Source organism: Enoplosus armatus, chromosome 18 (genome assembly GCF_043641665.1).
Source record: "Enoplosus armatus isolate fEnoArm2 chromosome 18, fEnoArm2.hap1, whole genome shotgun sequence".
In the NCBI taxonomy this organism is placed as follows: domain Eukaryota; kingdom Metazoa; phylum Chordata; class Actinopteri; order Centrarchiformes; family Enoplosidae; genus Enoplosus; species Enoplosus armatus.
This window is the reverse complement of record NC_092197.1, coordinates 1101163-1123268: the sequence shown is the minus strand read 5'-3', so window position 1 is coordinate 1123268 and position 22106 is coordinate 1101163. Positions and strand designations below refer to the sequence as shown.

At 43.2% G+C, this 22106-nt stretch overlaps 2 protein-coding genes across 2 annotated transcripts in view; both read left to right on the top strand.

The window, feature by feature from the left end:
- The window catches only part of LOC139301056 (seizure 6-like protein), a 37979-nt gene extending 24950 nt beyond the window's left edge, over positions 1 to 13029 (top strand). Inside the window, exons 4-17 of the mRNA XM_070924327.1 lie at positions 699 to 894; positions 2051 to 2236; positions 2503 to 2674; positions 2819 to 2985; positions 3505 to 3699; positions 4044 to 4182; positions 5040 to 5236; positions 8740 to 8934; positions 9083 to 9274; positions 9899 to 10093; positions 11640 to 11675; positions 11994 to 12108; positions 12806 to 12911; positions 13000 to 13029. Coding sequence (XP_070780428.1) covers positions 699 to 894; positions 2051 to 2236; positions 2503 to 2674; positions 2819 to 2985; positions 3505 to 3699; positions 4044 to 4182; positions 5040 to 5236; positions 8740 to 8934; positions 9083 to 9274; positions 9899 to 10093; positions 11640 to 11675; positions 11994 to 12108; positions 12806 to 12911; positions 13000 to 13029 — 2121 coding nt within the window. The remainder of the gene's footprint in view (positions 1 to 698; positions 895 to 2050; positions 2237 to 2502; positions 2675 to 2818; positions 2986 to 3504; positions 3700 to 4043; positions 4183 to 5039; positions 5237 to 8739; positions 8935 to 9082; positions 9275 to 9898; positions 10094 to 11639; positions 11676 to 11993; positions 12109 to 12805; positions 12912 to 12999) is intronic.
- Positions 13030 to 19626: 6597 nt separating this feature from the next.
- On the top strand, positions 19627 to 21839 carry LOC139300897 (polyubiquitin-B). The gene is made up of 2 exons (XM_070924094.1): positions 19627 to 19678; positions 20508 to 21839. The coding sequence occupies exon 2, from the start codon at positions 20515 to 20517 to the stop codon at positions 21430 to 21432; it is 918 nt and encodes a 305-aa protein (XP_070780195.1). The 5' UTR covers positions 19627 to 19678; positions 20508 to 20514; the 3' UTR covers positions 21433 to 21839.
- Positions 21840 to 22106: the final 267 nt, after the last annotated feature.

Here is a 22106-nt window from a genome sequence, read left to right as displayed (position 1 = left end):
AGTATTTGGAAGTAGTGAAGACTGTAAAAAAGTGTCCTCACAATTCAGAAATGTCCTCAACACAATGGTTTAAAACTGACATTGGTTCCCACAAAGATAGCAAAACAAGCCCCCAAACACACACACAGAATTTAATTTCAGTTCACTGCTTCTGACAGTTTTATTGGTGCGGCACACAGATTTAATTTATTACCAAAGTCACTGACAAAATGAATTCTGTTTCCCTCTAATGTTGACAACCACCAACACAGAGCTGCACTCCTGTTTTTTCTGGTCACTCAGCGCTGGGATCAGTCCTCTGCTCAGTTACAGCTGAGCTGTTTATTCATCCACGTTTAACCTTCTATATAATAGTTTGCCTTCATTATGAGCGTTTGTTTCCACACTTTACTCATAATCATGCCCATTTAGTCAAGTACTGTAATTTACTTGAGTCTTTTCTTTTCTACTTTCTACTTCTACTCATGAAATCCAGACTGTGATAATCACAGTTTAGCTGATTAAAGCTTCTCTGTGAGCCTCTTAGAGTAAAAGGAGGTAATAACAAACATCCCTTTACAGTATCTTGTGCAGCCACAGTACAACTGCAACATCTGAGGGGGAAAAGCCAAATCAATAAAAGGACTCATAACCTGGAAACATTTCGGGGTGTATTTTCCTTGTCTTTTATTTTGACGGGTGTCTTCCTGTGTGTCCAGGTGAAGAGTGTGAACCTGTCGGAGGGTGAGCAGCTGTCTATCAGGAGTGCAGATGAACGAGGTGCCCTGCTGGTCTTGGCCAATCACACGCTCCTGGTTGAAGGTCAGGTGATCCGCAGTCCCACCAACACTCTGTCTGTGTACTACCGCTCGACGCCGGAGGGAAGCATGGGCGTCTTCCAGCTGCACTATCAGAGTGAGTCCACCCTCCAGATGTGTCCACACACGTGTACACAAACTCAAACATGTCATGACTCAGATATGAATATTCATAAACACTATACACATTCAGAACATGTGAATTCTTCATTAGGGGGCTGTTTGTACTTGTATACGTGTTAATTGCATAATCAAAAATCTTCTCATCTAATCACTCAAGACGGTGATTGAATCTGTCGTGTGAATGAGCTGATTAGAGCTCTGATTAATTGGCTCTCATCTCATTAGGAGGTTGAGAATATGGGAGATTATATAGAGAGTGTGTGTTGTGTGTGTGTGTGTGTGTGTGTGTGTGTGCAGCCCATAGAAGGAGGAAGCATCAGAGTGTTAAGACCCACCTGTGCCATTAATCACAGCCATGTAATCCTTTTACATCGTCTCCAGGTAGAACCGAGCAGAGTAGTTCAGTTCAATTCAAAAAGCTTTATTAGTATGAAAGTCTCAAAAACAATGTTGCAGAGGCATCACAACACAGTCTGATATCCATCATATATATATGTATGTATATATATATGTATGCAGTATATCCTATGCATGTATTCGTGAGTTATCCAGATCAGATTGTCCACAACATGACGTGAGTCTGGATTCAAATTCATCTTAAAGAAGTCCTTAAACCCAAACCTGCAAAAGTCCGTACAACGTTCCTGTTAAAACCTCACATGCTTTCACACCTCTGCGTCTCTGGCCAGTAACTCATTGACTTTTCTGGAAAGATACAACAAGCGTAGGTCCTCTTCAGGGTCAGAAAGGTTCAGACACTGTTTGGAAGATCACCTGCAGGTGTGAGTGATCGTCTGCACGTGTTAGCCGTTAGCCTTTAGCCTAGCGATGGACAGGGAGACGCTCCAGCCCTCCTCAGCAGGGTGAGCCGGTTTTCTTAATGTCTTCTTATCACGTGATGCCTTTGAAATTCTTCTTATGTGTTCTGCAAACTGTAACTGCAGTAGTTATAGTATTTACTGGAGAAGTAGAAGCAGTAGAAGTAGTATGATTTCCAGCAGTTGTCACTGTAACAGTAGCAGTTGTGTCCTTATAAAAACATTACTAATAGTAATAGTACTAGTGATAGTAGTATAGTAGTACTTGATGCGTACTTGCCGTCCTAACATACATCCTGATTCCTCCCCCAGTCTTCAGGCTGAGCTGTTCACTGCCGAAGAGGCCTCACTTTGGGGAGGTGTCCGTGCTGGACCTGCTCCCCGGAGGAACCGCTCGCTTTCACTGCCACATGGGTTACCACCTGCAGGGGGAGCCGCTGCTCACCTGCCTCAACGCCTCCCTGCCAGTGTGGAGCGGGAAGGTGCCCAGCTGCAGGGGTGAGTGTTGTTGGTTGCTTTAGAGAGAGTCTGCGGGTTTTTATTACAGACTTTTATATAATATGAGTTGTTCCCCTCTTTTCGTCCACGTTGGCTTAAAAGTTGAGAGTTGAGTTTTCTTTTACTTTGTATAAGAAACCTCAATATGTTTTCTTGTTAGTTTGTAGGTGAGAGAGAAGAACCATTATTAAATTATATACATGACTGATCACAATGCAGCTCTGAATAAATGAACGGAATAACAGAATAAAACCTCTCCCGTGCAGCTCTTTGTGGGGGAACAGTGAAGAATGCTACAGTAGGGAGGGTGCTGTCCCCTTCTCCCCACCATGGGCCTAACGCCACCCAGGACCGCTCCTGTTCCTGGTCCCTGGAGGCGCCCAAGGACCAGAGGCTGCACCTCCACCTGGAGAGACTGGCCTTGGGACCCACTGACAGGTAGGAGGTCGTACAGTGTTCCCTCTGTTTCCATGAGTCTGAAGGTTTCTAACTTCAAAAGCAAAAATATAAATATGTATTTCTGTGTCAGCCGAACTCCCTCCAAAGTTTCCTGTCATGCTCACAGTCTTTCCCTCCCTGCAGGCTGGTGTTGTGGAGCGGGCTGGACGCCGGCTCTGTGGTGCTGTTCGACTCGGGTCGCGGCGGCCAGATACCTTTTGAGGGAGTGATCAGCGAAGGTCCAGCTGTGAGGATCCAGTTCATCACTGATCAGCCGAACCACAACACGGGATTCAACATCCGCTATGAAGGTACAGAAGCTGCTGTAGACCTGATCGCACAATTTAATCACACTAGATGTGTTGTTATATTTCTAATTACAGTGTAATTATGTAAACAAATGAGAGATGATTGCAAGGCTCTATGTTTCTGCTGACATCCTGCACTGCCAAGTCTATTTTGGCGGGATGGCCAGGAAGAGGGCTGGTCGTCCAACATAATCTGAGCCGAAGCTTTCAGGGTTTCTGGCGATGTGAGATTGTGGAGGGACGGAGAGATGCTTTCCAACATGTTTATCCTCCTCAGTGAAGAGAAAACGTGGAAACCAGATTTAATGTGTGATTACAGTGTTTTGAGGGAGAAGCTACCAGTCATCTCGGCATCTGTTACAGAGGTATCTCAAAGAGAACGATGAAACTTTCATATTCAAAAAGCCACATGGTGCCACTCACAGCAAGACACATTCTGCTTTTAATCTGAAGAGGACTGAGCTTTCCGTCTGTCCCTCTGTCCCTCTGTCCATCCGTCTGTCCTCTCGGTTTCTCCTCCAGCCTTCGAGCGTGGCCACTGCTACGAGCCGTACCTCCAGAACGGGAACTTCACAACCTCGGACCAGTTGTACGGTGTTGGAGCTGTGATTCAGTTTAGCTGTGACCCGGGCCACTCTCTGGAACAAGGCCCCCCTGTTATCGAGTGCATCAGTGCGAGGGATCCATACTGGAACGACACAGAGCCGCTATGCAAAGGTAATACTGAGGGCAGGAAGCAGAGAGCGCGGGGCTCATGGAGGAACAGTTTCCTGCTTTTATCTTGTACAAGTGTTACGAATCAGATTCAGCACAAACGTGTCGGAAATCGCTTGTTTCAAGTCCACCTGTTCATAATTTGTGAGGTTTGATCATTAGCCGAACTCAAATTGCTATATGAGGCTACTTGTTCTGCTCCCAAGACTAAAAAGAAGAACACATTGTTGGAACTCAGTGTACAGACATTTCATTCTTGGCAGGAAAACAAAAAAAGATGTTCCTTTAAATGTTCCGTATTTCTGACTTTTGTTCCTCGTCTTGAATCTGTGGTCCTCTCTCTGCAGCACAGTGTGGAGGCGACCTGACTGGTCCTGGAGGAGTGATCCTCTCTCCAAACTGGCCAGAGTGGTACGGAGAGGGAGAGGACTGCAGCTGGACGATACATGTCGGGGAGGACAAACGGGTGCTGCTCGATGTTCAACTGTGAGAAACACACCAACACACACACACACACACACACACACACACACACAAACACACACACACTCTCCAGCCCTGGTAGAAGTGAAGCATCTTTATGTTTTCATTAAGCTAAGCAGCTGGCTGTAGCTTCATATGGATCCTGTCATCTAACAAGAAAGACAATAGTTGTACTATTCCTTTAAATTTGACTCATAAACATGAACTTTAAGTGCTGAGATTATATTGACATGGAAACTACTGAAGTCATAACAATAACAACCTTAACTCTGCAACAGTCCAAAATAATACAGTAGAATTACTTAAACTAGAAGTATCCAAGTAATCACAGTGTATTTTACAGCTCAAGTACTCAACAAATACTGTAAATAAGGTGAAGTGAAGAAATGAAAGTAAATCAAGATATAATGAGTACAATAACGAGGGTTCAGTATCACCATCTTTTAAAATCCACTTTACATTAAATGTTTTGTCTATGGTATTAAATGTGTTCGACTCTCTCTGCGCGCTCTAATCCAATTACATACTTCAGTCCTTTGGCAGATTTATGTCATATCATATTTACACATATTTCAATTTTCTAAACCTTGCAAACTGCATCTTTAAGAAGCGTCTGCGTTGTGGTGAAACAAGCGTCCCTGGGGCAATAACAACATGGCTGCTGTGTTTACAGACTGTTTAACACTTCGCCCGTGGATGAATGCAGCATTTAGCCTTTGAGGTCGTCTTGTCTCCCACGCAGTCGGCTGTCGACATGACTGCACTCTGAGTCATCGTAACTTGTCCTGAGCTGATACCACAGGCTCTACTGCTTCTCTCTCTCTCTCTCAGTGTTTCTTTCCCGCTCTCTCTGTCTTCAGACTGAACATCAGCGACAGCGACATGTTGACCATCACTGACGGCGACGAGGTCACGACTCGTATCCTGGGGCGGTACGTCGGAGGAAGCAGCCCCTTCAAGCTCTCCTCCACCACCCCCGACCTGACCGTCACCTTCCACTCCGATCCAGCGGGGCTCGTCTTCGGGAAGGGAGAGGGCTTCATCATCAACTATATGGGTGAGAGTTCAAACTGATTCTCACCTTATTGGGTGAAAATATAAGGAAGTCTGAATTAAAAGATACATCTGGTGATATTCTATATTTTCAAATCTACAGTCAACAAATCTACTAACAAGTATTGTGTGTGTATCACAGCCTGATATATGACACTGTAGTTTATTTTGACTCAGTCACATATACCGCGACCTGCTGCCCCAAATACTCACAAGAGCACCACATGTGGATTCATCCGCCGCTGAAAGTAGTCCCCAACAGATGCACTATTTCCTCCTGTTTGTTTGATAAAAGCTACAGTGAGCAGCTGTTTTTTAAATATTTACGTCTTCAGTAGGAACAAAGCACCAACCTCCGGGTCTGAAAAGTGAAGCCAATGCAGAAGTGCCTTAAACCTGCATTCTTACTAATGGCCAGCAGGGGGCGACTCCACTGGTTGCAAGAAGAAGTCCGATTGTATAGAAGTCTATGAGAAAATGAGCCGACTTCTCTCTTGATTTATTACCTCAGTGAACATTTTCCTCATGAGTTTATGGTCTCAAGTCCTCTTCAATACAGCATGATGTTCATTTAGTAAATTATGGTCCCATTTAGAGTAAAACAGACGATAAAGCAGGGTCTGCTTTAGGGCGGGGCTACCTTGTGATTGACAAGTGGCTACCACGGCAACCTGTCAATCAGGATAGAGGCTAACTTTGTTAGCGTAGCCGGGAGCCAGCTGCAGTCAGGTAGGTGTGATAGTGTCCTCAGGTTCTCAGATCCCCACCTCCACCCTCTCCTTCAAATATGGCCACTTCTGGCTCCAAAAAAACAAGATGCCAAACTGGAGGCTTCAAAACGGTAGTCCACAAAGTAACGGGGGGCGTCACGGTCTCTGGTAGGAACCAATGGGCTTGGAGCAGAGAGACGTTGGTTTGTTTCGGTCTTTTCATTAAATTTGTTGACAATAAGAAAAACATAGAATCACACCAGCATTATCCTTATAGATCTGGAAGTGTTAACTCTCATTCATTTTGAATTTGCCTTTTCTCGTCCAGCTGCCCACTTCACTTCTCATCTTCCCTTTTCTCTCCTCTTATCTTTATTTGTCTTTCCTTTCATTTCCCCCTGCCCTTATTCAATCACATCCTATTTGTCTCACCATCTCACAGCGGCTCTCATCTGCACACAAGCAGCCAAATAAGCTCACTTCCTCCTTTTACTCACAGCGATCTGCAGTGTTTCCCACATCCAACACCTGACTCCAATTTAGGATCGCACTGAGACACACACTGGCCAATTTACTTGTCGCACTCCCGACAACTCAAACTCACACACATCTCCCAGAGGAGTAAATCAAGTAGACACAGCATGAATACGTAGGCTACTCTCTTTGATTATGTGTGTGTGTGTGCTCAGAATAAATTACCCACCACACACATTCAGGCTGCACCGAGAAGGAGAACCAAGTCAATAGAGAATGAATAATTGATCCAGGATCCTTCAACTTACAAATCCCTGTAGGCCTATTATATCGTACAGTGTAATGCAATACTGTACGCTGCTCAGTGCATCACTAAACATACAACCTGCACACACACACTCGTCCCATCAGGAGGCTACTTATTTATATGTCTCTCCAGGCTGCTTTCCTGTCTTTAAACTGCGTAAATCCTATTAATGTTCTAGATTTTCTTTGGTGTGAGTGGATACCGGAGGTGGTTTTGTTTTGTTCTTCCTTCGTTTGAGCCTTTTGTACACTTGAGATATTAGAATCCACAGAGCAACAAATGTGCCTGTAAATGTGCGAATGAAAAGGAGAAAGCGTCTGTGAGGGCACATAACGGTGATCTTCAGATGATTTGATTTAACTGCAGCTTCTTGGCAGGAATGTCTTCAATGTGCAAAGTGATTTTTCAGACAGTGTTGGAAAATATAAACACAGTTATATTCCCTGACAACAAAACGTATCATTCAAACGCTAAATATCAAGCTGGAGGCAGGGGGCGGTTAGCTTAGCTTAGCATGAAGACTGGAAACCAGAGGAAACAGCTAGTTGTGTTTTTGATGGAGGGTTATGTGCCGGATAAGCTAACAGACATGAGAGTGGTGTTGATCTTCTCACCTGACTCTGGGTAAGAATACTGTAAGCCTTCCCCAAAATGTCAAAGTAGGTCTTGAAATACTGTTCATAGTTGGTCGCCAGAGGGGACATTAGCTGGTCTATCTCCTCGTACAAAGTACTGATAAAGATTTAAAATAGTCTTTATGTAACCATGTGAACTTAATTGATAGTATTTGTTCATTTTGGACAACCCCAAAATACCCACAGCCTCTCCAGCATCACGGTGCTGATCCAGTGGACTAGTTTGTCCACCACCTCACCAAAAACCAAATGTGGTTCTTAGATTTTGTGGAAATTAAAATGAAGAAAGTTTAGACTTTTTTATTTTGCTGACTCGACTGAAGATTTGAGCTCCTTGATGGACATGAAGGCAGAGTTGTTCTGCTCTCGTGGCTGTGAACTTTATTAGATTTGACTGGGAGCTCTGAACTCTACAGCTCCATTGATTTTAAGGCCTTAGAGATAAGATGGCAAGGAAGTTTGAGCCGGACACTTTGAGTCGAAGATCAGAAGAATTCTTGATTCAGAAAGATCTTCAGAGCCGGTTGGTCTGAGCCTCCTGCTGCTTCGCTGTCTGTGTGATCAGGACATGAGGTCTTCTCAGATACAGCTTATAAAAGCTGTGTGTGCTTACAGATGAATCAGGAGCAAAACATCCATCCTCTGGATGTTCTCTCATGTAGTAAAACTAATGACATGCAAATGAAGACACACAGAAATTGATCTAGTTAACTGGGGGTTTGAAACCGCCTCTTTAAAGCTTCACTCATTCACAGTTTAATAACGAGAACGTGTAATGCAAGAGGCGTCGCTCAAAGAGACAAACCCTCAGAGATTCTCACCCGGCTGAGCAGCTCCCTCAGCTCTGCCTTACTTTTTAGCGTCTTTCACCTCATTGCTTCGGTTTTACAGCCTGTAAGTTTACTGTTTTGACTCAACAGCTGTTTCCAGAGACAAAGCTGTAAGAAGCCACCGAACACGAGGTGCTCGGCAGCAGACAGACTCAGGTAGAGACGAGCTGCTGAACACAGTGGAGCATTTAGCAGCTGACTCTGGTGTCCTGCATTAAAGTCAGACGTGCTGCACACACCTTCCCACGTCAGACAATTCCTCACCTCCTGATTCATGTCCAGTGCCAACAACTGTGACAGATAACTGACAGCTTGTAATCATGTTACTGAGGACTGTTTCAGTGGGAGTCTGAATTAAAACTGAGTGTCCTCATCAGAGTGGAAACACTGGAGAGACAGAGGCGACCCGTCGCTCTTCTGTGCTGCGATGGATTCTTCCTCACATGCTGAAATCACATGTAGTCTTTCTGATCGCTTCGCTGGAGCAGAACCTGAACCTCCAGCGACGTCATAATGGAGCCATTAATCAACCTGTTTTTTTCTTTTCTCAGAGGTTTCCCGAAACGACTCGTGCCCAGACCTGCCAGAGATCCAGAATGGCTGGAAGACCACGTCCCACATTGCACTGGTGCGAGGGGCTCGTATCACCTACCAGTGTGACCCTGGTTATGACCTGGTGGGACGAGAGACCCTCACCTGTCAGTTAGACCTCTCCTGGAGCTCACAGCCCCCCTTCTGTGAAAAGAGTCAGTCCCACTCTTATTATACATCTACTGTACATCCGTTATACATACTCTCCTTATGTTGTGTTTATGTTTACTTTAAATATTAAGTACTGATAATAGTATAAATGAGAAACTGTTTTCCTTCCTCTCTCTGCCGTCCTGTTCTCAGTCATGTACTGTTCAGATCCTGGTCACGTGGAGCACTCCACCAGGTCTCTGTCTGACCCTAAACTCTTGGTGGGGACAACCATTCAGTACAGCTGCAACCCCGGCTTCGTCCTGCAGGGCGGCGCCACCATCACCTGCTACGGCCGCGAGCCAGGGACCCCTGTGTGGACGTCTCGACTCCCTCACTGTGCTTGTGAGTATCAGAAAGACGGTCTGTACAGTTTTAAAGTGCAAAAACAAGACAAAACACGAGTTAGCTGTATTTATTTTTTCTATCAAACCTGCGGGCTGAAAGGGTCCTGTGGTTTACCGGTACTTCGTCAGCCCTGTGATTTCAGAAAGCGGTCGTCAGGACAGACAGTTGCACATGGCAGTTAGCTGAAGATGAGAGGCTCTCTCCCTGTGGCTGTGCGATCTCACATGAGTGGGTTTGTGAGATTTCTTGTAAGAAAAAAAGGCCTGGCTCTCTCTTTCCTCTGCTGACACAGATCACAGCGTCTCTGCATGCCAGAGACGACGACGCTTCATCTCCTGCATTTCATCTCCGGACTGACGGTGTGTGTGTGTGTGTGTGTGTGTGTTTTCAGGGATATTAATGTTTGTGTGAAGTGTTTGATATGTAAATGCCATGCTAATGCACCGTACCAATCAGCCCTCAGCCACCTGGAGGAGGGGGTGGAGATTATCCATGAGTCATGTCACCTCAGCCAGAGCCTGTCAGATCTGTCAGTCGAGCTCTGACGCAAAACCTCTGATTCGTGTTGAGGAACTCAGCAGGATCCATCCAGCCCTCTTTTTTCTTCTTCCGTCTATCTAGCTGAGGATTCTGTTTCCTGTGAAAACCCCGGTCTCCCTGACAACGGCTACCAGATCCTGTCCAAGAGGCTTTACCTGCCCGGCGAGTCGCTCACCTTTGTCTGTTACCAGGGTTACGAGCTCATTGGAGAGGTCGCAATTAAATGCATCCTAGGAAACCCGTCCTTTTGGAGCGGCCCACTTCCACTCTGCAGGGGTGAGACTTTGGCAGAACGTAGTGTTTTTTATTCTAATGGTGGACTGAAGCGCTCCCTTGTTCTCGATACCTTTGGATTTATGCATGTACACAATATTATATATATATATATATATTAAGACTTTTTGCCACATGCTTGTTGATACAGATTGATCACGCCCCTATGCATGCTAATGACCGTTCGCTAAACCCCTTTCCCAAACAGCGATTGTCCCATCGTAGCTTAGCAACCGGGCAGGCCGAGTGACAGCATTTAAACAGTTTGGAGGGTGGTGTCCTTTAATTAGCCTCTCCAAAACCAAAAACACAAGAGCAAAAGTGTAAGGAACTGATTAAACAGTGTGTTTGTCTGCTCTAACATAAGCTGGAAACGTTAGCATGCCCAGCTAACTAGCTTACTACCTAGTAACCCAGCAATACTTCCAAGGGCAATTAGCATATCATTAACTAACTACATTCATTTATGGGTAAGGTTGCGTAAATAACAACTAGCCCCTCCGCTGTGTCGTAATTCCCCACTGTGTGGAAGCTACTAGAGTTTAAGCTAACGTTAGCGGCTGTGTCCTGCTAACACTAACACATTGTTAGTCCTCATCTAAAAGCCTTTTCTCTTGTGACGATAAGAATGACATCACACTGTTAAAATATGTGCGTAAGCGAAGCAACCAAAAAGAGTTATGTTAGAACGAAATAATAGTCTGATCTATATTTTCCTTATCATAGAACTGATCAGAAGAACAGCGCTCATTATTTCCATGTCTTGTCTGGTACCTGTTAGCTTTAGCCTCAGTCTGTTAGCATGACATCATATATGTAAACATCAGGTGCATATTTACGATTGAGTCAACTGAAAACATTGAAAAGTCAGCTGGAGAAGGACTTTCCCACCAACTCATACAGCGAACATTAATTCTAGCTTCAATAGGTAGCCCGCTAGCTGCAGCTGTTACCAGGGAAACTTCAGAACAGTCGACGGTCGCTGGCTCGGTTGTTTTTGTCCACGTCTGCCTGAAATCAAGGACTCATTGTTTTAAAAAGTGTTGTGATTTAAATGATCTTAGATGGAATTTCTTTCTCCGCAACTTGATTTGGTTTGTACAGAGTCACACAAAACCGTGAAGAATAAACGAAGGAAAAACAACAAAAGAAAGAAAGAAAGAAAAGAGAAAGGGGTTCAGACATATTTGAACTAAAAAGCGGTTTTCAAGGCGTAGTTGATGGAAGATAATCTCATCTCTGATGGCTTCCTGATTTCTTCCATGTGGTGCTCCTGCTATGCTATGGATATACAACTTATAATATAAGAACATTTAAAATAATATATCAACTCAAATATTTTACATGAATACTTAAAGTAAATGTAGAATTGGTTCTGTGCCAGTTGTACAACATCCACAGGATTCACAAATTTCATTTCTATATATTTTAACCTTGACAGGCGTAGTAACAGTACGGGGGGGGGGGATTAGTGAACGGTCAGTTCAAAGCAGCCTTGTTACAAATACAGATTTTCCTATGCACTGACTGACAGAATGATGTCTTGCAGCCAACCATGACTGCTTTGTCAACCATGCTTTGGAAGGTGAGTCTCTCTGTGTATGTTGCTGTGCTCTGATGCTGTGGCCTGAAAAGACCACAGTTTGTTTTCTAGACAAACCAAAGAATAAAAAGCACTTCACCTCTCTGTGTCTGCTCCGCCTGCATCGGCAAACATCTGCCTGCCAAGGTCATCCCCCACTGTGTGTGTTTGTCCATCCACCTGTTTGTATTCATTAGTTTACCTGTAGCATCCACCTACGTTTGCTAAGCCACCCTTGACCGGACTTTTACAGGTTTTATTTCTTCTCTTGATAATATTATAATTCATTTAACCTGGTCTCATTCATGTGCTGTCCATCAGTTGCAGAGGCGACTGCAGGCTCCACTCTGGATGGAGGGAACATAGCGCTGGCCGTCTTCATCCTCGTTCTCCTGCTGTCTGTGCTGCTCGGAGGCGCTTATGTCTACGTCACACGGTAAGGTCTTTGACCGCCCACCGTCACATGCAAGGCTCCAGACGCAGAGCCCCCGGGGGCCCTGTGTGGCAAAAGGTTTTTGATACTAAAGCACAAAATCTACGGACATGATAAGGACCTTGATATGGATCCTGGTCAGGAAATACCCTGTAAAACCAGAAAGGGTTGTTTGTACTCTCTGTTCTTTAAGGATTAAACAAACAACATATATAATCTGTTAATTAGTGATCTTTAGAGGAGCATGTTGATGGATTTTATTACCTTTGGACAGAGCCAGAGCCCCCCCCCCGCCTTTTATGCTAAGCTAAGCAGCTGCTTAGCTTATGATGACCATATCATACCATGGTCACCATCTTAGTGTAGCGTGTTAGCATGCTAACATTAGGTACTTGGCAGTAAACACAGTCCAGCTTATTTGGTCAGAAACCAAAGTGTTGGACACATGAACATGTTGACCTGATGATGGCGCTGATGAAGAGTCAGAGGATCACCAGAGTTATTACAGTTCATCCTAAAAATGATATATATTATAAATTATTTGAGATCTAATATGAATATATATATTTTAAAAATCTATGATAATATATTAATATAAAGAGGCATATTTAAAATAATTGAAAATCTCACTCTGGACCAACTTCTGAAAATTGAATCACTGAATTGTCGTCATGTTTTTTTCCCTCATCCTGTCCATTAGGTGCCGATATCACTCCAACCTAAGGCTTCCTCTTATCTACCCCCACCCTTACCGACAGATCACTGTGGAGACAGAGTTTGACAACCCGCTGTACGAGACAGGAGGGGTGAGTGTCCAGCGGCTAACTGTCTATACCCTCACAGTAATCACCTATAGTCATTCTCATACTGCCTCTGTCTCTTTCATGTCAACAGGACACTCGTGAATATGAAGTATCGATATGAGAAGACATTTCTGAACCAAGACCGACCGCTCTGTCCTAACTCTTCATCCTCTCCTCCCTCCTTCTCCGCCCAGAAGGAGGCGCTGTAAATATAAATAGATGATGTCCAGCCCCTTCTGATTGATCCCGTTCTCTCCTCCTTCGACGTGACAGCTTCTGAAGACGTGACGGGAAACAGGAGAGGAAACGTGGAGCGGAGACGAACGAGAGACGAGTCAGTGTGTGGATCAGTGTCGCCGGGAGATGAAGGGAGATGGAGGAGGGAGGGGGAAGACCCAAAGACCATCTGAGAACATCGAACATGGTGAGAGAAGAGCAGATGTTGGGGGTGAAGTCTGAAAAAAGAAGTAAAGGAGGGGAGAAGGGGACGGAGGAGGGGACAGGACACAGAATGAGGAGTGTGTAATGAGGGGGTTGAAGCACTTTTTAGTATTTTGTTAAAAAAAAACTCTCAATCGTAAGAAATGTAGTGAAAGAATCCTGGCACATGTCTCTTGAAACAGAAAGAGGTTTAAAGTTATAATCCTTAAGATTTTCATGAACTCAAACCACTTTTGATACTATTTATGGTCAGATTTCTTTCTGGAATAGCCATTCAATGTATTTACATTAACTCATAACCTCTTGATATAGTAGTTTTCATTGATAGTGGCAGGGTCCGCCATATCTGCTGGATTCAAATTGTTTTTACACGTATGAGGAATTCACACAGAACAGTGTTACTGTTTTTAATTTTGTATCGGCCTCCCCGTTTGCTGTCCACGCAGAGCTTTCTTAAGTTACTGCTAATGCTAATGCTAACCCAACATTTCCTGCTGCTTCACATTAAAAGATGTAAACTGACGAAACACGGGGCGGCTTTTACTGTGAAGCAGTCACAGGAAACACAACCGAGGTTAGCGCCCACCGCGACCGTTCATCCAAACTGTGTCAACAAAAGACATTTTGATCGTCTGTGTTCAGTTTTTAATATTTCGGGGAGCGATGGAGGAGTCAGCAGCAGCCATAGTGAGCAGCAAGCTAAATAATCTTACCATCATGGTATGATGGAAAATCAGAGGCAGATTATTGATTTCGTTATTAAGTGAACATGCGTTTGTTTGGCTGCACTGTAACCTGACAACCCCGAGTATTAAGCTGTTTTCAGACAGAGACTCCAGTTTCTCTCCTTTTTCTTTTCGTCTCCGTGCTTTTATGAAGCAGATTCGTGAGCATGCTCACTAGTGTTTCTCCTGCTGTCACGCACTTTAAAACCTTTTCTCAGCTCCGGGAAAGTTTTACAAATATAAAACCTCCGGATTCATTGACCTTGTTTACAGTTGGAGGCGTCATGTCGACAGGTCTGAGCCATATCAGATCTATTAATACATACACACAGAACAAACCGCGCTTTCTGTTACCACGGTAACCACAGGTGTCTAAAATGTTAAGGATTACAACTTGAAGAGTCTTGGGGATAAATTGGCATGTGGTGGATTTTTAGCTTTTATTTACATCCACACTCGTGATTCACCGTCTCTGGCCACAAAATGATGATAACAGGAGGGAAGTAAAGCTCAGTGGCTTCCCTTCTTTCCTTTGCCAGTTAGTCCGACACAGGATCAGGTGAGCTGTCTCCTGTCCCCGAACTCCCTCCTGCCTGCAGCCACCTTCCAGGCTTTTTACTCCCGCTGGTCCGGCTCTGGCTTTAGCTGTAGTTAAGTGGTATTTAAATCTATGACTTTAGGGCCGGTGCAGTGCTGATGTCTTATTTCTCACGTGTAGTTAGATTGATGACGGTCGTAGACCGGCCTCAGAGTCCCCAGGTCCTGGACCGGCTGATGATTAAAAAGCAAAATGAAAAACAATGCGGAGGTTGCGATGTGAATAGCGTAGCTGTAGTTAACTGACCGATCTTCGAGCACAAGCTCAATCAACCCACCAGATGATGTATTTATTTTGATGTACTGTATATGTGATGTTTTATGCAGATTGATAAATGTACATTTTCATTATGAGAAGACAGATGTTAACAGTTTCCCTAAATAAATGGTAAAACTTGAATAAAAAGTACAAAATACTTTGTAAATGTTGAGGCGTTCTGTTGAATTCTTCGACTTCACATTTCTTTTCAAGGCAACATTTATGTTGTATCTACTGTCTGTCGCTGGTCTGTTGACAGCTCTGTCCAGGTCTGTGCTGAACATGTAGACAGTAACTAATAATAATAATAATAATAATACTTGTTTTACACTTGAAACGGATGTTAATTCTTTCAGTCTGTCTTTGTGTCCTTCCTCTGTTCATATCACACATTCAATTCTTCTCTCATTTGCATTCAAGATTTAAGATGGATTTTATAAATGTGACGTCATTAAAAAATGTATATTCTATTAAAACTCTGAAGCGCTGATTACAGAACAGTAAGTCAGTGTGTTGAAAGGCAGCAACAGTAACGTCATTCAGGGCAACAACAAACATCTACTCTGGTTTTACTTTTAAGTCAGAAGGTGCCACAAAATCAGTCAGTTAATATTTTTCAGTTTGCTTTCAGTTGGAAATTATTATGACATTATTCAACCTGTTGAAGTTGAATGAAGGTGTTGTATTCAGCCCAGACACATTCGGGTGAGGACAAGTCAGTGTCTCCTCATGTCCGCTGTTTGCTGGCTATGTTTGCAGCTTCTCAGTTCAGTTTGTGCATCATTTTAGTAAGTAGAGTTTTTAGTTCGGTACTGTTGTGTTCCGGAAAAGGAAGAGATCAGGGATCAACCCTGTCTCCTAGAGATGACCTTCATGTAGTGCTGAACTGTTTTTACAGTCATGTTGTGTCTCAAGTCACTGCAGACGTTTTCTGTATCAAACCAGAGAGCTGTGAGTGTCTCAGCACAAACTATATGAAAATAAAAAGATATAAAAATATATTTACTGAGAATCAACATTTTTCATTAATAACATTTCCTCATTACATTAATAGAATAACTGTTCCTGCTGTTGCAAATTAGTTGCACATTAAACGTAATTTGAAGGAGGCCGAGTGGAAACTGTTGAAATCCCTTTCAGGTGATGATGATGAAGAAGATAAATCCATGTTGCTGATCAGTGCTCATCTAAACTGCTGAATCTGAAGCCCTTCAGATGTTTTCAGGCATCACAAGCCAATGTTTTTTTAGTCCTCTGTACTGGACAAAAAGCCGATTGCGGCTTGAAGCATTATACTTTCTCCAATGTAATAAAATAGAAAATGCTTAAAGGGGGCAACTTCAACTTATCTGGAGACAGAAATCACAGAAATCACTGACGTGTGTTTCGTGTGTTTTGCACGATGATCCCTTAAAACGAACTTCTGACCCTTGATGTGTTGAAACAGAGTGGGTTGTTTTATTTGAATAATCTTTTCATTCACATGAAATACTGTCCTGTTAATCATCATTACATTTGTCTCGCGACCCCTTGAGAGGGTCCTGACCCTCAGGTTGGGAACCACTGCTTTAGATTCCAGCATCAACAACATTCAATGATTTTAATCTGCTTAATAGTCGTGAAAGATTTCTTTGAAGTATGAAGTTCTTACTTTCAGTTTTGGCTTCTGTTTAGTTTGACAAGAAACTTTTTTCTGGACTGAGAGCTGTTGTCTTGCAAATACACTCTGATGGGTGGGAGGCAAATCCTGCCCCGAAGCGTTTCCCTACCGCCAACCCATTTTAATGTCCTAATGATTCCTTCTGTTGCCATCCTGAATGCTAATAAGAAGATAATGCTTCCTGCCACGATAGCAATTTCCAGAGGCTTTCCTGCTGCGGTTAATTCAACTGTTGAGAAGCTTTTAACCAGATGCTTGGTGATATTAGGCACTCTGAGGAAACTGAGTGCTTCCCACACAAGTTTAATGAACCAAAGGCATTCACAGAGCCAGAAATACATTACAGTTATGTCTGCATTTAAGGCATTTGGTTGGTGCTTTTATCCAGAGAGACACACAATGAGTGCAGCAATACAAGGAGACCATTAATACTACAAGCAGCTACGAGCATGGGTCAGGCTCACACCACTGAGCCAATACACGCAGCAGAAATGTGTCACGGATATTCATGTATAAAGATACCTAATGAATTTCATTTGGTTGGGCGCTTCCTCCACAGTGGTTCATAGCCACGAGTAGTCACAAATCTGAACACAAATGTTTAGATTCAGTGTGACGAACATGCGATTATTATTGTGAATAAACTTCCATGAATCCACAAATCACTGAAACAAGACGCTCTTTTTAACTACAGAACTTTCCTGAGAATCATCATGTTCTAGTTATCGTGTAACTAATAACATTTATTCATGTACTGTACTTAAGTACCCATTTGAGGTATTTGTACTTGAGTCTTTCTACTTCTCCTCCACCACATGTCAGAGGGAAATATTGTACTTTTGACTTCACTACATTTATCTCACAGCTTCAGTTCGATTTTTTCATACAGAACATACACAGTTTTTAAAATAGGATGTTTTGTTATAAATCAAATTATTGTAATAAAATTAACTTAATTAACTATTTGGCTGGTTGAAGTGATTTTTGGTGTAAAACCCTTTTCTGGTTCCAGCTTCTCAGATGAACATTTGCTGCTTTTCCTCTGAATGCTGTTAATATTTGTAAGCTTTGTGAAGGCGTCACTTTGGGGGGTCTGCAGGGGGGTCTGCAGGGGTCAGTCGTAGCGGTCTGTGTATGCAGGGAGGTTAAAGATGAAGCGTGCAGATCTGAAGCTGTCTCTGTGATGAGCTACATGTCTGCCCAGCTGGATAAACAGAAGTGGCTGAAAGAAGAAGCATCAGGAGACGGTATCATCCATGTTGAACTGAGTCACACACACACACACACACAGACGCAGGCTTAATAAACTGGGTATGAAACTCACAACAGCTGTATTGTAATGGAAACTATATTAACCACTGAAACTCCTACAGGTTCAATAAATACATAAATACTCTCAATACTTCTGTGTGCATTTTTACACATGAACATATATTTTTATAATTCAAGTGTTAAAGCTGACATTTAGAAAATATTCTATTTCTCTAAAGGGATGAATATCAAATTGTTGAGCAGCTCATATTAAAAAAACGTTGGGACCCCGGGCGACAGAATATGCACTTCAGACAAAATGCTGTGTTGGTGATTATCTGAAATCAAAAGAAGAGGAAGCAGTCAATGGAGCGTAGTCCTCCACCAAAGGCCAATAACCTCCCCAGTTAGCCGTTAGCTTTACAGACGTGTTAATGACAGAATATAATGAAGGCTGGCACGAGGGAAAAGGTCAACAAAATCAATAAGTTTCCTTCTGTTGGGAAAATGATTCAACATTATGAACGATGACTCAGAGGATCCTGTTTGTTTGACCATATAAAGGCATGAAGGTGGCGCTGGGGGAAAAGGTCACAGGGTCGCTGGAATCAATACATCAATAAATATATGAATATGTGGTTATTAAAATGTGACTTTTATTTTCAAGATATAGAAACAACTGGAGTGATGGACACAGAGGTCATCACATGTCCTCGGTGTCAGAGGCGAGGGCTCTCCGGTTTATGACCAAATGAAATGCTAAAATAATCATAACAATACTTACAGTACTTTACATGTTCAGTTAGTCTGGGTTTCAGGACTGAAGGGGGGCCACAGTCAACCGCCACATCGTAAAACTGTAATGATGTAATTCTGAACAAATTAAAATGTTGTCCTGATGAAAAGTCATAAAATCCAACATTTAAAGGTTTTAATTGAGGGTTGTACGCTGCACAGATTATAAAGCCCTCAGAGGCAAATTTCACTCTATGAATAAAACCAACTTGACTAATCAATAACTATGTGTTATTGTTGTAGCTGTCACCAACTACAAAGTTTGATCAGTCTTGTTTTAAGAGCCTTAGAGGGCCTTAACCATGTTGTAGTTCTTTTTTAGATGTTCAAGACTTGAAAGACTTATTTGTTTGTCTGAGATCACTGAAGAACTCGTGGGGAGCCTCTTTCTCAGGGTTGTCACAGGCACCAACGTCACAAGCGGTGCATTTGTATTTGCTTTACAAAAGTCTGAGTGAAAGAATGCAGTGGAAGTACATGTCGTGCTCCCTCTCAGTGTTGTATTGCTTCTTCTTCCTTCTTTCTTCATTTTAGTTTCGCCCTCCTGTTCCTGGTTGAGTTGAGTGGGACGTTTCTGTTAGGAACTGCTTTTTTCTGATTTACAGTAAAGTGTTACCATTATGAGTAGTAGTAGTATTAATAATCCTAACAATATGTTTAGGATATAATGTTTGTTATTGTTACTGCAGACTGTTTTCCTGTTTGCCCAAGGCTTCCTATGTGTGTCACGTCTACATCCGCGCAGGCTGTGAACGGTCATTTTTCACCCTCACGCAGGTCTTAAAAACTCTACTTGTCTCCCCTATAAAAACGCTGTTATTGTGTCGGTGTGATTTACTGATAATATTTATGTTTAAATACTTCTAAAATAAGTTCATGGTGTGTTTTTAAATAACAAAATAGTTTTATAGTTCCACTGGGCGGAACCGCGGAAGGATATTTGACTTGTTGTCTATAAAGTCCGCACCACTGCTCTTTGTTTGTTAAAAGCTGACAGCACCCGGAAGAGAGAGTAACAAACACCAGCGGGAACAATTTGCCTGTAAGTAGTGTGAGCTTTTTTAAAGAGTAGTCACCCTGTCTGGACAGCCTTTTCATAATTATCGATATGTGACGTAATGGGTGTTTAATCGATCATAATTTAGCTGTCGGTAACGAGTAAATCGCTAGCCACGTCAGCTATTTTGGTAGCTAACAGGCTAGCCGGGCCTAACCTGAGAAAACGTCGCCAAATCTCCACCATGATCAGAATTCAGCTTTTAATTCAGTCTGTTAAGTCAGTAGATAAGGAAATATCGACGGTGACAGAGGATAAATTGTTGAGGATAAGTCGGTGACCGAGTTAACGCCACATTATCGATAAACTCCGAACGTTTCTTGCGGCATCCGGTTACCTTAGCGACGTTAGCTTATTAGCTTCATCAGCTGGCAGTTACGATGGCGGAGGAAATGTCTGGTTAACGTTAGCGGAAATACCGGACACAGTTCATCTTTGGCATTCACGCGGGCCTGCTAGTAACCAGAGTATAACTAGTCTCTGTGACCTAATTAAACTGCAACGTCAGCTAACTGTTAGCTAAGCGACGAAGCTAGCAGGCTGTGTTTCCTTAACGTTAAATAATATTTGTATTTAAACATCAGCGGCAGAGCATTGAAGCCAGTAGTCATTAATCAGTCAGTCTGATTAACTGATCAGAGATTAGTTTCCCGACATTTTCTAAAACAATTTAAATGATCACTTCAGAACATAACAAATACAACCAGAGGTTTATTTCCTACATTATAGTATGTAAGTAAATAAAGTGTTAACATATCTGTTTTATAAAATTACTACTTCAGTTTTATTAAAATTAAATGTTTGCTCTCCGCAGTGTCAAAATGCAGATCTTTGTGAAGACCCTGACTGGCAAGACCATCACTTTGGAGGTTGAGCCCAGCGACACCATTGAAAATGTCAAGGCCAAGATCCAGGACAAGGAAGGCATCCCCCCAGACCAGCAGAGGCTGATCTTTGCCGGCAAGCAGCTGGAAGATGGCCGCACCCTCTCCGACTACAACATCCAGAAGGAGTCCACCCTCCACCTGGTCTTGCGTCTGAGGGGAGGCATGCAGATCTTCGTGAAGACCCTGACTGGCAAGACCATCACCCTGGAGGTTGAGCCCAGCGACACCATTGAGAATGTGAAGGCCAAGATCCAGGACAAGGAAGGCATCCCCCCAGACCAGCAGCGTCTGATCTTTGCCGGTAAGCAGCTGGAAGATGGCCGCACCCTCTCCGACTACAACATCCAGAAGGAGTCCACCCTCCATCTTGTGCTCCGTCTGAGGGGAGGCATGCAGATCTTTGTGAAGACCCTGACTGGCAAGACCATCACCCTGGAGGTGGAGCCCAGCGACACCATTGAGAACGTGAAGGCCAAGATCCAGGACAAGGAAGGCATCCCCCCAGACCAGCAGAGGCTGATCTTTGCCGGCAAGCAGCTGGAAGATGGCCGCACCCTCTCCGACTACAACATCCAGAAGGAGTCCACCCTCCACCTGGTCTTGCGTCTGAGGGGAGGCATGCAGATCTTCGTGAAGACCCTGACTGGCAAGACCATCACCCTGGAGGTTGAGCCCAGCGACACCATTGAGAATGTGAAGGCCAAGATCCAGGACAAGGAAGGCATCCCCCCAGACCAGCAGCGTCTGATCTTTGCCGGTAAGCAGCTGGAAGATGGCCGCACCCTCTCCGACTACAACATCCAGAAGGAGTCCACCCTCCATCTTGTGCTCCGTCTGAGGGGAGGAAACTAATCAGCCCCTGCTTGAAGATCTCCGTCTGCCTGCCATCTATTCCAGTGTTCACTCCTTCTGATCCAGCTGTCAGTCATTCCTTCTTTTTATTTCAATAAAGGTTGAACATTCCTGAATTTTTTTTTCCCATTGCCTTTTTAATAATTTCACTTTGCTTGTGACTTCTTTAGCCAGTGTGAATTCATCTTTGGCTTCCAGAACTTCATTTGAGGTCATTTTCATCTGATAACAGAAAACACACAAACATGACGTGAAGATGATAAAGTTAAAGTTTCCCACACTGATAAATGTTCGCCAACATTTAAAAGTCTGTCGTTCTGAGACCTGAAATGTTTTCTTTTTGACCTCCAGCTGCTGTTGCACATGTTGAACATGACTAATAAAATGGCTTCTCACTGTCAACTGGACACTGTTTCTGTGATTCTTACAAATGTTTTATCTCTTAACTGGAGTTTCCAACAATATTAAATCTACACAACAGAAGTCACTCGTGTTTTGTGGAAATATCTGCCAGATGACACTAGAAATGTATAACTGACTTTTTTTATTTTTTTAGTACTTTGAGATTTTGCTGTAATTTATTCATAGATTTAATAGAACGATTAAAAACTTTATAAACTGAGTGTTAGAATACAACATGTTAATACAATTCAGATATTTGATCTTTAATGTTT